At 35.6% G+C, this 12,891-nt stretch overlaps 1 protein-coding gene across 1 annotated transcript; it reads left to right on the top strand.

The window, feature by feature from the left end:
* Window positions 1-7,818: 7,818 nt before the first annotated feature.
* Window positions 7,819-10,209, top strand: LOC145215387 (uncharacterized). Its single transcript, XM_080084080.1, has 8 exons — window positions 7,819-7,864; window positions 8,098-8,136; window positions 8,564-8,706; window positions 8,807-8,865; window positions 8,988-9,093; window positions 9,324-9,479; window positions 9,591-9,721; window positions 10,134-10,209. The coding sequence occupies exons 1-8, from the start codon at window positions 7,828-7,830 to the stop codon at window positions 10,207-10,209; spliced, it is 747 nt and encodes a 248-aa protein (XP_079940206.1). The 5' UTR covers window positions 7,819-7,827.
* The last annotated feature ends 2,682 nt before the right edge of the window (window positions 10,210-12,891 follow it).

Below are 12,891 nucleotides of genomic sequence, written 5' to 3'. Positions count from 1 at the left end.
TTGTAATTACGGACACGCGCAGGAATGCCAAGGCAACACAGACGGTTGCGTCCGAAACGCAAAAATGGAAAACAATATAAATAAAAGAAAACATACGGTGACGAAGCAACAAACAAAGTTAGTGTTAACACAGTGAAGAAATAGCTAAATAAACAAGGGTGATAATATTAGCAACACATGGAAATAAGTATCATATGGTGAAATTGCTGTGCAATAGACAAATAAATAATATTATGGGAAACGAACAACATATTGTGACAAAAGAACAAACGAAACGAGTGACAATACAGTGCAATAAAGAAATTGATAATATTATTTGTAACACAACCTTTTTGCCTTTGTGAACCCTCTTTCAATTCTGTAATCTAATGTTGTGTATTACTTAACAGCAACCAAACGTGGTGCATAAACCAAGACTGCAATTTTTTATCCTTTTGTTTGGGTGGCGTCATTGGGAATCAACTAGAAAAGCCCATTGCTTTGTGATTTGACGTTGCTTTCCTTTGACAATTTGCGTCTGTCGCAATAGGATTAGATGTTACAATGCATTTTTGTTTGTCGCACATGATGAACAATTGTAAACAAGTTTCATCTAAAAACAGGCATTTTTCCTCGATGCCACACTTTTAAAGAAAAGTGTGAAAGCTACACCACAAATTTAGCCAAATGCTGTTATCCCAGTAGACAATAAATATTTGTGTTACATCTTATTTGCCAGCAATTGCCGCTTTCTATTGATTCCCGCTTTTCTCAGTACAACTTGTGTTGTAACTTAGTGCGTTGTGTGACGTAACAATGGGCTGCCAGTTTTGTGTGATAGCGCAACGTGGTTTACTTCTTTTCGTTGCTGACTTCCGTGGAGCACGGTGCTGCGGCGGTTGTTGTAGAAAAGCTGTTTTGACGATTGATTGGTGAGTCACTTTGTATATATGTGTTTAATGACTCAATATTGTGTCATTACCATAATGACTGCTAACCGCTGTGAACTTGACCTAAACTGCAAGGACCTAAAATGTCATTTCCCTTTTTTAATAATCGTACTGTACGTGTAGTTGGGTTTATTTAAGTTGTATTTGTTTACGCAGCGTTCTTGTACGATATTCACGTGAAGCGTGACCTTTCCACACTGTTGCTCTACATAGCTTGGTAAGCATTGTGTATGACGTCAACATGGCATATTGTGGTCTCATGTTTTATTGTGTATTTAGGTGTGTGGCAGTGATTTCTGGGATCGCCCATGTTATTTGTTGTCTTCCGGTTCCCATAAAAGTTGGTGAGCTTAAAGTTACACTCCTACATTTAAAGCGCAGTGCTAATGCCATGTCTTTGTAGAAACCGTTTTCCATCGTTTTTATCGCCTCCCACCGTCCTGTTCATTCTTCATTGAAAGTGTTTGAATATAAGATCTACAAAACACCCTATCTGTGTGGAGTGCTTGCATGAGACCTTTAGGAATCGCGTTTCAATCCCCCCTCGTGTGACGTTCCGCGCTGTAACCGGGGCGCGTTCACGGGACGTTACAATTTGCAACACTTATTTGTGACGATCCCAATTTTTGTACAACAAACAATAACTAACCTCCTACTCCTATTTTAACGCACAAAACTGTGGAAGTTTTTTTCTTAAAATCTTTTGAGTCATTTTGCTGCACGAAAATTCAAAGCAGAATCCATTCAAACAATTTGAACCTCACACTTTATATCTAAGTCTATATTCGCAAGGAGAAGTACAATGTTTTTGACATCAAAAATATCGAATCAGTCATACGCGTGACTCAGTACAAAAACTTCAATTGATAAAAAATAAATGTTTAAATCAAAACCCTAATAATATAGATTAAGGCTATATATTATAAGGCGTTTTTCCGGTGCTACAACTGCATTTGGGCAGTCAGTGATCATTTCTTGATACTTATGCGTAACGACAATAGTACAATTGTACACACATCGTTTAATAGATTCAAGTGTGGTGCTATACACAAATCATGATTCCATGTTCTCCCTGTTTGGCGCATTAGGCAACTAACTCTATAAACATCTTATCTTTTTTGGTTGATAAAACGCCAATCAAGTTTAACAAGCTTAATCCATTCAAAAACTGACAAAAACAATTGACAAAAAAGCTGCATAACGTAACAGCACCTGCGTCAAATGATTAAAGCATCTTGTTTTTATGTCCGTCACGCGCATTATGCTAGGGTGTTCGCAGCACTTCAGTGTCAAACAGTTGGATTGAAAAGTTTGTGGAAAGCTTTGTATTGCAGTTTCGGAAACAAAACAATGAAAAGCCATCGCGATTAATGTGGCTGCATAGCAGAATTGTTTACGTTGCATAGTAAAGTTGCTTTTCATAGCAGAAACACAGATTTTGATGAAATCATGCGAAAAAGAAAAAAATATGAGTCAAATTGTGAAATGCTACAAGCAGAATTTTTCGGTAAGCAAATCGCTAATATTGTTTTTACATAATATGCAGTCAGTGTGCAAAATATGTACTGTTGCGTTGCTGTATACACTACTATACACTCGTACATATCACTGTGATAAATACAACAGCATCTTGCAAGCCGTAACGTACACATGATTCTATATTGCAGAAATTGGAAACAATTAAAGCAGCCTTGAGTTTAAAGAAATTTCAAAAATAGTTTTAACAACTTCCTGTCCTGCACTTTGTATGTAGCTGTTGGGTGTTGGCACCTTGCAATGTTTGCCACAGTTGTGAGTCGCTTGCAGAAGGTACAGTGTTTGAGAACACTAGGAGGAACTTAAACTTGATTAGAATGAAACAAAAATATTGCAGCCGATTTCGCAATTTATTGCTTTATTTATTGCTTCAAAATGTCAAACAAGATTTTGGTATTGTAAATTTTATTTGCGGCCATGGCCAAAAATATATCTATATTCTATATTATTCCTGATGTGTACTTTACAGAAAAACTAGAGGATTGGTATGAAAACCTTGTGTATATTCTTTTTGCCACTGTTCTGTCTTTCAGTCTCATTTTTTTGGCCTGGTAAGTAGATATTCGGCCGGTTTTTCCACTACAGCGTTTTTTTCAAACAAAGATTCGTGACGGAAATCTGGCACTTACTGGTGACAGAGAGCCAAAGGCAGAAAGCTCTCCACCGAATGTGAACTCTCATTTATTACGCAAATCGTTTTGGGCTGCTTGATGGGAAATCCCCTGGTGTGCAGAAATTGCCGAGTCTGCAATTGTTACACGGAAGCAGAAGAACTTTTTAAACACAAATCGGTATATAAAGCTGAACGCGCTGTAGCTAAGTCGGAATCGATGCTGTATTTGGTCATAGTAAAAACATACTGTGAGCTATATTGATTCAAGTGAATAGTGAGCTTTACACGCAGCTGCCCGAGACTTGCGATGACTACATCGGATAATGACACGTCTGGAATTCCGATGGAGTTTTTGCGAAACGGTACGTAGCAGTTTTTTTAATCTTATTTGCACGGAAGAGTATATAACCTAGAAATGCCGAATTTATAGTAGGGTCAAACAGATCATTGTGCACAAAGCAGTAAAACTGGTTTTCCCGCAAAATAAAATGGTTCATAGGATAAAGATAACAAAATACATCATGGATTTTATGTTTTTTGCTGAATCTTAATATGCTAAATCTTTCCAGGCACTAATTTTGTTTACTATAAGCAGTTCATTTTGTATATCTTTCTTTCCCATAATAACACCCCCAGACAATATTATGAAGTGATGTATTTTCCTGTCAGTGATATCACTTACAAAAAATAGTTTGGGGTTTAGAGATTTAAACTTCTCATTCAAATTGCAATTGTTTCTGTGATAAATCCGTTTCGTCATATCGTTTGCAGAAACGGAACAAGGCATTTGCGAGATGAAAAACAACGAAAGTCGTGAAAAGAAGCTGATGGAAGCCATGAAAAGTGTCCAAAGAAATCTGAAGCTGATGTGGTTGTGTCTTTTCTCCCTGCTTCTGATTATCGCTGTCGGATTTGTAGCACTTTATTTTTCGGTAAGATTATATAAAAGTTTAGTAAACGTTAAGAATATTTGCTTCAGCCAAGAAACATTATATTCAAAGACCATCGATATTTTGACAAAAATCTATACTATCTACCTTTGCAGCGTATCTACCTTTGCAAAATGCGGTAATTAAGACAAACCCTTGAAGCTGTAAAGAAAGATGGGAAATTTGTAGTTCATTTGAATTTCGTGTACTGGTTTACGAATAGGACTAAATTCGCATTCATTTTGAATATGTTTGATTTACATGTTAGATTTCTGCCAAAATGGAAATAGAAATCAGAAAAGGTAATCACCAACTATCATTGACAAATCAACAACTTTCTGGAGCTTCTTTTGATGATGAATTCAAAATCCCGAAATGTATGAGACTTAAAATCATTTGACTCCCTTTTAAATGATTCAATCGACGATTTTTATGAAGAGTTAAAGCAAAAATATATTCATTTTTTTACAAATATAACTGTTTTAAAAATGAAATGATCAATTTCGTTCTTGTTTAACATTGTTACATAAATTTCGCTTTACAGATGATGTACAGATGGACATGCGAAAAATGGAGAATGATTTCAAAAACTTTTTGAGTCAAAATTCTAAATTTCAAGGTGATTGTTGTTTTACCTTTATCTTCACTTCAGTCTGATTGCATTAATTTGTGCTCATTCTATTGGGTCTGGTTTAAGGCTTTAAACCTTAGTTTTCCAAGACTTTAAGTTGATGAGTTGTAATTTTGGCCGGGCGTTTAGGGTTCGATTTTGGGTTTTAGTTTGAATGAAACGAGCTTGACTCAGACATGTCAGTTAAACGTGTGTCGTTATTTTACTTTTCACTTTACAATTAGGTCTAATTCGGCCTGTATTTAATAAACTGGGGTTTGGAATCGCTTGTAACTCTGAAAATTCAGTAAGCAACAAAATCAAATAAATTTACTGTTCAGTCTAATTCTGTGAACATTTACGTTTTCAGATTTGGTTCAACACAACTTGACGGCGATTGTTGACGGTTTGGCGAGACTAGAAAACGCTTCAAGAAATACAGAAGGTAAAATGGAAAATACCGTTTTAATGTCCAACCTTGGTCTGGTATAAATCTGGTGAAAACAGACCTACCGATGCTAGTAGTTAGCTGTAAAATCTGTAAATCCAAAAACGAATGAAGTACATTCCATACCAGTATGTTGTGTCATTTTTTTGCTAATTTGCCTTACGTTTTAACAAAACGAGTTTTTTTGTTTTACAGAGTTAATTGGGGTCAGCTTAGTCCAAATTGCTAAGAATGAATTCCGTGACATGAAAGGTAAACTTAATTACAATCAATTTCTTATTGTGCAGTGTGAAAAAAGCGTATGTCCTAACATTCATAATAACAAACTGGTTATTTTTTTTCATGTACTTAGATACCATACACCACAACCTAACTGATTTTGTCGGCATGTTAAACAAAAGAGAAAATCAAGCAGGTAATAAAAACATTTCACATTTCTTAAATCAAATTGTTGTGCTTCTTAGATGTTCACATATTACACTTTGTGCGTAAAACTACATCGAAACTGCCAAATGCCATCTTATAACTTCGCCATTTTTCAGACCTCGTTCAACACAACCTGTCCGTTATCACTGATAGCTTGGCTAGACTTGAAAGCGGTGTCATAAATGCGAAAGGTAACATTAGGTGTTACAACATTCGTTCGATGCAGAGTTGTAAGTCGGGCCGGGTTCGGACCGGGTTCGGGCCAGGTTCGGGCTTGGGTTTCTTAAAAAACGGGCTTGAATGGGGCCTGACTTTACACTCTGTGTCATTTTTTTCAAATAAATTTAACTAACTAGTTGCTGGACCTGACCTATTGTCAAACAGCCCTAAAACGCCTTGTTTAAAACTGATTGTCTAATGTTTTTTTTTTTGTTGTTGTTTCGGTCTTTCCACAGGCTTTAATGTACGCCTATCAATCAAACTTCCAGGCCAAAACGGGCTTTTCATGAACAATACGGGTTCTCTGTTTCGACGTTTTTATGTTACACCTTTGTTATAAAACTCTGAAACAAAGACATATTGAAAATATAATTCATTAACATATTTCAAACTGCAAGTGTCATTTGTTATCCATTCTATTTTGGGCTGTAATTTTGCAGGATAGGATATAAACAGATAATTGCATTTATATTGTTCAAACCAAATCTTTAGCTTTTCTTTAACTGATAATACGACTTTGTCTAATTCTTTAAGTATAAAGCGATCCTAAAATTGCCATACATAAAATCGTTTTTGCATTTAAAATAACTAAAGTTAGCATAAAATACGAAGCTGCACTTTATATTTTACAACACTTCCCCCTCATAAAACGGTTTATAAGCCGACCGCCTAATCAAATGCCGATTAAACGAGGTTCGCATAATTAGGAAGCCCTGCATTACCATGTTTCGTGTTACGAATTAAGCTAATCAACTGTATAGGCCAATAACATTTGTTACACAAATTCGTCAAAGTCATTTGTTTCACAGAGTTGCTTCAGAATAGTTTAACCAACTCCAGCTGCGACTTGCAATCAGTTTCAGAAGACTTGGGTGATATGAAGGGTGAACTAACTTGAATATACCTGATACCACCCAAGGCTGTATTTTGTTTCGTATTTATTTCATCACGAGCATCACGTCACTCCTAACACCAAAGAAAGTGCATGATACAAAACCTTTAACAAAATGATTGATCCCCAACAATAACTGCATAGCTAGGTTTTGCAAAATGATTGATTTCGAAATAGCAACGTATTTAGGTTTAGTAAATTGATTGGTGTAAAAAAGCGGTATGAAAAGGTTTCATTAGCGTCAAAACAACTACATGAAAAATTGTAAAATGTAGTTAAGATACTTCCTTGAAGCAGATTGATTGTTGAGTTTCGACTAGCACTGAAAAGCGGACGGTCGGTTTAATATGATAGTATCGCAAAGCATATCTTCAACGCAAGATCATGTTGTTGAATATGTGTTGAGACTTGTAGAGCTATCGTTTCCGCGCCTTGGGTTCAGGCCGATGCTCTAATGGCTAGCCGGTAAAATCAATATGACCTCGCGCTGCTCTTAAATGTTTTCACAAACACAGAGGCGAATAAGCAAATCTGGCTTTTGTACTTGTCGCCAAGGTGAGCTAATATGCGCAATATTGAATGACTGTTAACACCTAAAGTTCGATCAAGAAACGAACACTATACTAAAACGGCGACCAAACAAGTTTACCCCGTCACAGCCACACCGCTCTCTCGTTAGGTAGCCAGCTGGAAAAAAAACCATGAGTTATTCTAAGGGTTGATTGTCAAATGTCCCGAAAGTGTGTATAATTAGGGCAACAAGCTGGTATGCCAATTCGGCGCGGTGGTTGCGTTTGAAACGCCAAATGGAAAATAAGAAAATAAAAGAGTGCTAAGGGGAAACTAACAAACGAAAAGTTAATTGAAAAACCTAAGTAAAACTAAAGATGACACTAAACGAAATGAATAACACAGTGATATCTTGACGAGAAAGAAAGGTAATATTATTCGCAACAAATAGGAAATGAACAACAAATAGTGACGAAGGTACAAACAAAAGTAGTGACGAAACAATGCTACAAACAAAAGAAGTGATATCATTCGTAATACATGTGTTTAACGGCCAAAACGTTGGCCATGTATCCGGAAACTAATAAAAAGATAGTGGTAAATGTTAACCTGGTTCGTAGAGTTTATACATTTTTTTACCTGCTGCAACAAAAAATAGCCAATTCGGAAATTGGTAACACATTGTCTACTTTGTTTAGATATTTGGCAGTACAACATGTCAACTATGGAAACGAAACTTTCATACTTACAAGGTAAAAACGATAAAATCTTACTCCCTTGTTTCTGTTTTGGCTTGAACATATCTACAATGGTGTGATGGTAAGCTTAATAACTAATTGTTAATTTTTTTAAACATAATATTATCACGATTGTTTTATCTGCATTACGAATGCTTAAGTAAAATATTTTGTTTGAGTTCAGAAAATGTAAATGGTTGTCAAATAACAACTGCATTTTTTTAATCATTTTATATTTGTCACCACAGCTTACATAAGTGCTGAAAAGCAGACATGTCCGATTGAAAGTAAGTTGTTGTTTTTTTACATTCTGATTCCAACATATTTATCTCACTCAAAATGACGATTTTCGGACCCTTAAAACGATTTTAAAAAGGAAAACCTAATTTTGCTTAACTAACATTATCATAAAACAAAAGAGTTACAAGAGATGCAAATGCTAAAATACTAATGCAAACAGCATGATAAACAGAGTGCTTCAGGTTATATTAAAACGAATGCTGTGTTTTCACTGCATCATAAAACATAGCAGTCGTCTTCAAGCAAATCTGTCTCACATAAGCCAAGATAATGTTGACATAAACATAAACGGCACAATATGGGTCAGATATATACGAGAGAAGATATACTCGGAAATATTTACATATTTACGTCACTCTTATTAGATAATCCTCAATTCTATGCTGCAATTTCATATCGCCATTGCTTTTAAAGGTCTCCAATTTTTTGATATCCTTTCAAACTCTGCCTCAAGCATCTTTTTCTGCAGTTTGGCCAACTACTACCAATTTAACTACGACGGAAGTAGTTACAGCATAAATGATGGAGGCGGTGATATGTATGACACTGGAAATATGGTACGATGTTATGTAATTTCCACTGATCCCCACAGGTTTAATTGTTTTGTAAGAAGACGCATGGTCGAACAATAAAAATTTGTACATGTTGTTATTTCAGCTTGAAGTGTGGACAGACAATGAACAACCAGTGCAGGTCATATACAATAGGACTTACAGGTAGGTGCCCCGTTTTTTACACTTTTACAAAGCGTTTATTGGTTTTATAGTTTCGTTATTTTGCTGTCGAATTATCGACTGATACGCAGAAAAGGCTTTTATTAGATTTTTTTTGTTTATAGCGATCCCTTGGGCAATTTTTTGATGGTATGCAAAGCTGGGCATCCATTCGTCTTGTCCATGTTGGTATTAAATCGCGATGGAGGATCTCGACAATATAATATTAAGGTAATTAACAGATTTACGGAAACTATAATTTATTTATTTTTTCCTGCTGATTATAGTGGTATAGACGTAAAAATTGAAAAGTTGATGCACAATTGTTACAAAGAACCATATGTTTTGTTGAAAAGTCAAGTTAAAGTTTTCTTATTTCTGTCGTTGTAAGCAATCAGGCATTCCTAACCCATGTTTTGCAGAAGTCAAAATTGTTCGATTTTTATACATTACTTTTGTAGGAAAATGGCGGTTTGGGAGCAGACGGTGGTGGATATTTTGAGTGGAATCATGGATCTTTATTGGTCGGATCTTACAATATACAATACGTGTTGTATCAAGTATACGGAGCAGGCGACCCTTCCATCATACAAATATTCTTCACAGTGTCAAGTCCAGTACGTAGATAAATACAAAAATCAAACGTGTAAATCATCATTATTCATCAATGTATTTCTATTTGTTAAACGCCAAAATCTTCCTCAGTAACATACGATTTGATTGTTTAGAAACTTGGCTCGACAGGATCCAGTTCTCTACATTATGTGTATTCGCAGACAAGCACAGATCAAACAGATAACAAAGTCTACATGTCAGGGACCGCTCACAATGTCTACTTCAACTATATTCTAACATCGACGTAAGATTTGTTTAGCGCTTTCGGGATGACACTCATTAAGAACTGTGTGCAAGACGTCCGCATGTTTTTTTTTGTAGTCTGGTGTATGATTTTTTAATCCAACATGACTTAGTAAACTAAGAGGTTTGCCTTTTAGCCATGTTTAAATTCCTTTCCATCTGAATCTAAAAAGCATAAACGACAGGAACATATATTTAGACTGATAAATTTAAACGTCCCGCATCTTCCTTCACTACAGGCACCAATAAGGCAATAGTTTATGTCAAATAACGGAATAATTTCCTTCAATTACCGAAATAAGGTCGAAGCAATGTGAAAACCCTCTTTTGAATCATGATTAACGCGTTTCATTTTAGTAACGCTCTATGTTAATTGTTTCCTTTTATTCAATCAATCACCAATGTCGTTTTAGGAATCCATCGTCTTATGTGACAAGCAGTACCATTGAAGCAATCCTGCGACGGACTTTTCAAAACTTTTCAGCATAAATAGAAGCAATCGGTCCCAACATTCAACACTTTATTTTAAGAAAGCCACGATTTTTATCCTATGCTTGTTACAAATATTTTGGCATTTTTCTTGTCGTAATTTTTAATACCGTGAAATAAGTAACTGTACATGCCATAGATGTTGGGTTTTATAAAACAAAATTTACACCAGTTTCCTTACGCAGTATTGAAAGTAACTGTTATATAGTAACACTATATGAAAGGTCTTTTACTTAATTTTCATTGTTATCATCAAAAGAATTGTTTTAATGTTGGCAAAAACAGACCTGTTATCAAAAAAGTAAAAACACTGATATACATGGGGGTTAAATCGGACAAACCAGCGGCAAAATGTCCGCAAGCTTTATTTTCTAACACCTTTGAATTTATTGTTTGTGCTTTTGTCAATTTGTTATTATAATGCCGGTTTAAAAATGATCGCAATGCACAAAACGCAAGTTTAACAAAATTATTGCGTTTTTTATCTCCTAGGGTTTTTCCTAGAGTTTCCGTTTTCCAGTCTCGTCTGTGTTCCAAATTCAGAGTTTAATATTTGTATAGTCTGCCATTGTTTCGTTCATGTGACGTCAACATTTTACTTGATTTTACTACATAAAACAGAATGGGTGCAAAACATTAAGAACACATTTAAAACAGTTTTTATAATCTTTTTCGCTTTAATCATAATCTTTTTTGAGCCATTGTCATTTCAAGCTTAAGCATTGTCACATTTGTACAGAAACCAGAACGCTAACTAGTAACGCGCCCTTGATATGTATAACTACAAATCTCGTTTATGTGCTTTTTGTACTTTGGAACGGTCGTTGTTTACGAGTCTCCACAGAAAGTTGTATTGAATATTTTAAGTTACTGCGGTTCGCCTGTATTTGTGATATATTAGTGTGTATCGAAGCGTGCGTTTTGCTTTTTTCTCGCTCTGTCGTTGTGGCCTTCTATGGGCGTTTTCCTGTTGCGTGGCTTTCTATTATTAAACTGCTGTCAAATAAAGCATCAGTATAAAGTAAAAAAATAACTTGTCTATAATGAACGCATGATTGACTCAATCTTTAAAGTGATTTAAGTGTTTATAAACGGGCATAACTGATGTGGCCGCTTATTTCACTGTTGATGGCATTAGTATTTAATTCAACAAATACTTTGTGTCGTGTGCCACAATTGACTTTACCGATTTGATTTGTAATTACGTGTCTGTGTTCGAAGTGCGCTGTAAATGAAGAAAAAATGCACTTTGATTTGAAACTTCCGTTTGTTTGTTCTTACTGTGAAATCAATTCTACGTTACGAAACACTCATGTTCTGTGGTCTTAATTCGGGAATTCTTAACCAGGGGTTTAAGGCCTGTTTTTAGAAAGGTGCGAAATGCTCAATCATTGGGATTTGGATAAAAGTTGATTTTTATAAAAACAAACATTAAAGGTGGAGGACTGGTTGATGATTTTCCATACGGTGAATGCGCACAGGTCTACGACGGTTAAATGAAAAAAAAAACGGTATCGAAAAATGCTTTCAAGTGACGTTCTGTTAGCCAGGCCTAAAATGTATCTGGGTACAAATGCTCCCACCCAATTCGTGTTATCTAAAACAGGGGTCGGTATCATTTTTTACTAACCGGCACTATAGGCCGCGGACCGGCGGTTGCCGACCACTAATCTAAAATATTCTCCGACACTAAATGGCGACAGAGAGCCAAAGTCATAAAACTTTACGCCGATTCCAAACTTTATCCATTACGAAAATCATGTTTGCATGCTTGACGGAAAAACACCAGAAATTGCTGAGTCGGCAATTTTTCACACAAGCAGAAGAACTTTTCAAACCACAAATCGGTATATAAAGCAGAACGCGCTGTAACTAAGGCGGAATCTATTCTTTATTTGACCGTAGTAATACATACTGTGAGCTATAATGATCCAAGTAAATAGTAAGCTTAACACGTAGCTGCCCAAGATTTACAATGACTACATCGGACAATGACACGCCTGGAATTCCGATGGAGTTTTTGCGAAACGGTACGTAGCAGTTTTTTAATCCTATTTGCACGAAAAAGTATATAACGTAGAAATGCCGAAGTTATATAGAAAAAAATTGATAAATTTATGCAACAAAACTGAAAAATTTGCTGTGCACAAAGCAGTAAAAACTGGTTTTCCCACAAAACAAAATGTTTTATAAGATAAGGGTAACGAAATACATCCTAAATTTCGCTATTTTTGTAGCAATCTTACTGTGCAAAATCTTTTCAGACACTAATTTTGTTTTTCTTAGCCCAGCATTTTACATCCATTTTCACCATAATACCCCCAGGACAATATAATGAAGTGACATATTTTCCTGTCAGTAACGTCACTTACAATAATAATTTGATATTTGCAAATTTCAAGCTTATCTTTCAAATTGCAGTAGTTTAGGCGATAATTTCGTTCCGCATATCGTTTGCAGAAACGGATGGAGGCATTTGCGAGATGAAAAACAACGAAACGTGTGAAAAGAAGCTGATGGAAGCATTAAAAAGTGTCCAAAGAAATCTGAAACTGCTGTGGCTGTGTCTTCTCTCCCTGCTCCTGATTTTCGCTGTCGGATTTGTTGCTCTTTATTTTTCGGTAAGATTATGTAAAAATTGAATCAACGTTTAAAATATTTACTCCAGCAGCCTAGGTCAAA

The sequence above is a fragment of the Phallusia mammillata genome, chromosome 2, assembly GCF_965637545.1.
Source record: "Phallusia mammillata chromosome 2, kaPhaMamm4.hap1.1, whole genome shotgun sequence".
Classification (NCBI taxonomy): domain Eukaryota; kingdom Metazoa; phylum Chordata; class Ascidiacea; order Phlebobranchia; family Ascidiidae; genus Phallusia; species Phallusia mammillata.
Note: the sequence above shows the minus strand (reverse complement) of the source record. Positions and strands in the feature narration are given on the sequence as shown.

Bases quoted from the DNA above. Each gene is read 5' to 3' on its own strand.
- LOC145215387 (XM_080084080.1), top strand. From the start codon at position 7,828: ATGTCAACTATGGAAACGAAACTTTCATACTTACAAG. The intron at 8,137-8,563 runs GTAAGTTGTTGT...TTGCTTTTAAAG, and splicing joins GCAGACATGTCCGATTGAAA to GTCTCCAATTTTTTGATATC. The intron at 9,480-9,590 runs GTACGTAGATAA...TTGATTGTTTAG, and splicing joins TCTTCACAGTGTCAAGTCCA to AAACTTGGCTCGACAGGATC.